Source organism: Plasmodium fragile (assembly GCF_000956335.1).
Source record: "Plasmodium fragile strain nilgiri unplaced genomic scaffold supercont1.35, whole genome shotgun sequence".
Lineage (NCBI taxonomy): Eukaryota > Apicomplexa > Aconoidasida > Haemosporida > Plasmodiidae > Plasmodium > Plasmodium fragile.
In genome coordinates, this window is record NW_012192615.1 from 241,389 (window position 1) to 245,226 (window position 3,838).

Sequence of the window (3,838 nt, forward strand, 5' to 3'; positions counted from 1 at the left end):
TTTTTTTTTTTTTTTTCAAATGGCTAGGCTTTTGCTTTGTTCTCACTCCGTATGCACATTTCACGGTTAAGATTTTATGGTCAGAAAAAACAGAAAAATACAGAAAACGCAGCTATATGCAAAACTTGGGAAAAATGGTAGGGGAAGTCGCATAGGTATATTGTGCCCCCGTTTTTTTTTGACAAGCTAGCGTGGGGAAGGGGCAGCGTTTGTCGCGGGGAAAAAACCCATAGGGTCAGGCCCACATGGATGAAGCCACGTGAAGCGGTAGCTGCTGACCTAATCCTGCTTCAGCTCGAGCGTGGTTGTTTTGACACCCATCTGGTCGATAATATATATTTCTGTTTTGTCTCCAGTGTATATGTCCCTCTCCGTGGCTGAGGTAATGGCGTCTTTAACAAAATCAATGTCGTCCCTCAGGTTGAAGTTTAGGTTTTTGATTAACTGGTTCTTCTGTTCCATTCGGTTGTCTAGTATTGGGAAGATCAGTGCTGCTCCGCTTCCAACACAGGAGTGTGTGGCTGCGCAGTAGGATCCAATGGCATCGTAATTGTACAGAACTCCCTGGTTGTCGTTACTCACTCCTGCCAACAGGTTAAATGTGTAGTAGGGGAAAAATCTTCTGCTATAAAGGATTACGCATAGGAGCCTTGCTATGACGTGAATGTCCGGATAGTGTCCGTGTTCCAGGACGAAGAGCTCGATTTTTTTCTGCACAAGGGGGAGGGTGGCGGTGAAGGTGGGTAAGCTTGGCACCGGGCGGTGGGGGAGGACAATTGATCAGGCCTCCCATTGGATCAAGCTTCACAGTTGGTCTCTCTCTTAGCTCTTCGCGTAACTCCCTCTTCTTACCTTCAACAACGAGTGCAGCGTCTTTATGTCGGACTGCATCCCGGAGGAGCCGATAATACACTTATCCGTTCTGCGGAGAGGGGAAAGGAGGGACAATGCGGCATTATATGAGTGGCCTTCACACAGCTCGCTTGGGGCAGAAGCTGCTTTCCACATCGCGCCCTCGCCCAATCAACAACAGACGAGCAAAAAAAAAGAAGAAGCAAAACGACGCAAAAAGAAATGGAGAGCAAAAACCACGCTGCTTACAATTTTGATATTTTGGGACAGTGTCTCGTGTAAATCGAGTATGACAGGGACAGTCTCGTGTCTGCTGCTAAGATGACGTAGTCCTTGCCGGTCACTCCAATAACAGTTCTGTTAAAAAGGGAGGTATTAAAAAAAAAAAAAAAAAAAGAAGTGAACATGCATGTGTAACGTTTTGCTATGGGTATGATTTATCTCATTTGTGGGGATGAAGAGGCGACAACACCCATCGTGCAGGGAGAAGCGGTTGAGTAATTCTTGTTCGCTAAGAGGTGTGCTGCTCATTTGGTATAGGAGATCCCACTGCTATGTCTCCTTGGTGTAATGGCCGTGGCTATATCCCTTTTCTTCTTCACTGTGCTGTGTGGGTATCATTCCCCAATCACTTTCACTCTCCCCTCAAAGGCCGATATTCTGCCACTGAATTATCGCTCTCTCCTTTAGCATACCCTCCATTGTCAACGTAAGGATTCCAGCGCTTAAAACCGCGGCCATGTTCCAGTGGGCCTTCCCGCTCCTCTGGCTTCTTCTCCCCTGAGTAGTCACTTAGCGGCAGGATTTCCATCTTGGCGCGTGGGAGTCCTTGGAACGAGAAGGAAGGGTGTGATGTGCTGGGCAGCTGACTTGCTGGGACTTCTCGCGCACATGTGAATGGGTGAAACGGTGAGGCGTTGCAATGTGATTTTCGTTTGCCACACAAAGAGAACACCTCTTTTGTGATTCCTCCTTTGTTATTTCTCTCTTGTGATTTCTTCTTTTGTGACCCTTTTTTTTTTTTTTTTTTTTTTTTTTTTTTTTTTTTTTTGCAGTGCAGTGAACTGCTTGGAAGCTATTCACAGCTAGGATGGTAATTTTTTTTTTTTTTTTAAACCTAAATGGATACCCACACTGCACAGAGTTTTGCAATCCCGAGTTGTACACATATGACGCGCGTACCGTCGGCATGACCGCCTTTACACCTAACGGTGCCTTCCCAGGTTGGTTAAACGTCGCACGCATAATAATGGTTGTTTTTTTTTTTTGCTTCCGATGATCTAATTTAGAATCAGCGGGAACGAGCGGTGAGTGGCAAAGGGTACTGTACCTGGCATGGGTAAGTGTTAGTAGTATTGTATCCCTACCCCCATGCATAGGGATACACGATAATTGGTGAAGAGCAGACTCTCCCTTTTCGCAATGTATGCATTTCGTGCGGAAAGACCAATCGGTCTGGGTGTTTACACTCATTCTGCTATCTGTTAAATGTAACTAGGATGATGCTTCTTTTTTTTTTTTTTTTCCTCTCTTTATTTGACTCACTTGGTTGGACATGAAATTGAGGAGATACTGAGCAAAGGGTGGGATAACTCCCATTAACGAATAACATCGAATAAACAACCGTCTCGCATAACGGTAAAGGGAAAAAAGAAAAAAAAAAAAGTGCAAGTGCAAAGTTACCAAAGGGGGACATATACATTCGTACACGTTACACCCTCTGAGTGCGTGTAGAGGAGGGATTACAAAAAAAAAAAAAAAAAAAAAAAAAAAAAAAAAAAAAAAAAGGACGGCAAGTCAGCGTCAAAAAAAAGGGGGGGAGTGCTGTATGGACAAGCAGATTTGTTTCTCATCTTGGACCTTTACTCCCAGGAGTGACCCACTGTGGAGGCGCTTCTATTCTACCCCCCGCGCGGAGTCTGAAAATTGTGAGCATCATTCGCGGGCTTGAGGAACATAATGTTTGTTCTGTGTGGAGTGGTGTAGTTAAACAAATTATAGGGTTTCACAACGGGGGCTGGACGGTTTGTGCATTTACTAGGACATTTGGCCCCATGATGGTTCCCTCCGTGGGTGCGTCCCGCCTTCTTATTATCTGTCCCTATTCCGACTTGGCCCCGAACATGGGTTCTGCGTAAGTAGCGCTCGACGGCCAAGGATATGGAGTGTCTATATAGATTATACTCCTCTGATGACACAAACAAATTATAATCGATGAGGTGGAGAAAGGTACCCTCGAGTTTGTTAATCTCTTCAGTAGAAACTCCTCCGACCTTGGCATAAAAGGCATTGGAGTAGTATAAGTCATCGAAAAATTTCGCAGCAATCATTATGGCCGTTATAAGCAATCTATGGATGCAGAGAAGAGACAAAGTAATATCTGAATTTATTTTAACAATTCTGTCTAGGTATATCATTAGAAGGACAAAACATTCATTGCTGCATCCTGTGTATTTTCCAATTCGTTCCACATAATTTTTAATTGATATGTCTGGTACTTTGGATGCATGGAAGCTGGTGATTTTTCCTTTTCCTCTGTTTATTTTAATCATATTTTCTAAAACGATTGGAAGGTAGGAAATGTACCTTTTGTCTGTCCTTGGCACATCTGCTTCTGTATCATAGTCGTCCATTTTGTCCACCTGTATGATTCATGCTTTTACACGTTTACACACACTAATGTGTTTGGCACCCTCGTGGGAGAGCTAGCCCTCATATGGGAAGACCAAACAGTTATATGGAGCGTCATCACTGTGTCGCTCATGTCTTCACGATGGTGCGCTTGCTAGGTGCCGCGATCACATCGTTTAACGTTTGGGCGATTTGCCGTTCAGACGATTTGCGGTTCAGACGATTTGCCGTTTGATAACTGAGCACAAAGAGCATGATCTACATGCGCCCAATTTTGGAAAATCGAATGGTCACTTGGAAGTTCTTACCGCAGTTGCGTATGCGCACGGAAGGAAAAAAAAAAAAAAAAAAAAAA

General features: G+C 44.2%; 2 protein-coding genes across 2 annotated transcripts; both read right to left on the reverse strand.

Annotated features, from left to right (window-relative positions):
- Positions 1–279: 279 nt before the first annotated feature.
- Positions 280–1,663, reverse strand: AK88_03225 (uncharacterized protein; the record flags this gene model as incomplete). The annotated part of the gene is made up of 4 exons (XM_012480846.1): positions 280–711; positions 853–922; positions 1,102–1,209; positions 1,548–1,663. The coding sequence occupies 4 exons, from the start codon at positions 1,661–1,663 to the stop codon at positions 280–282; spliced, it is 726 nt and encodes a 241-aa protein (XP_012336269.1).
- A 1,090-nt stretch (positions 1,664–2,753) lies between these two features.
- On the reverse strand, positions 2,754–3,485 carry AK88_03226 (uncharacterized protein; the record flags this gene model as incomplete). The annotated part of the gene is made up of 1 exon (XM_012480847.1): positions 2,754–3,485. The coding sequence occupies one exon, from the start codon at positions 3,483–3,485 to the stop codon at positions 2,754–2,756; it is 732 nt and encodes a 243-aa protein (XP_012336270.1).
- Between the last annotated feature and the right edge of the window lie 353 nt (positions 3,486–3,838).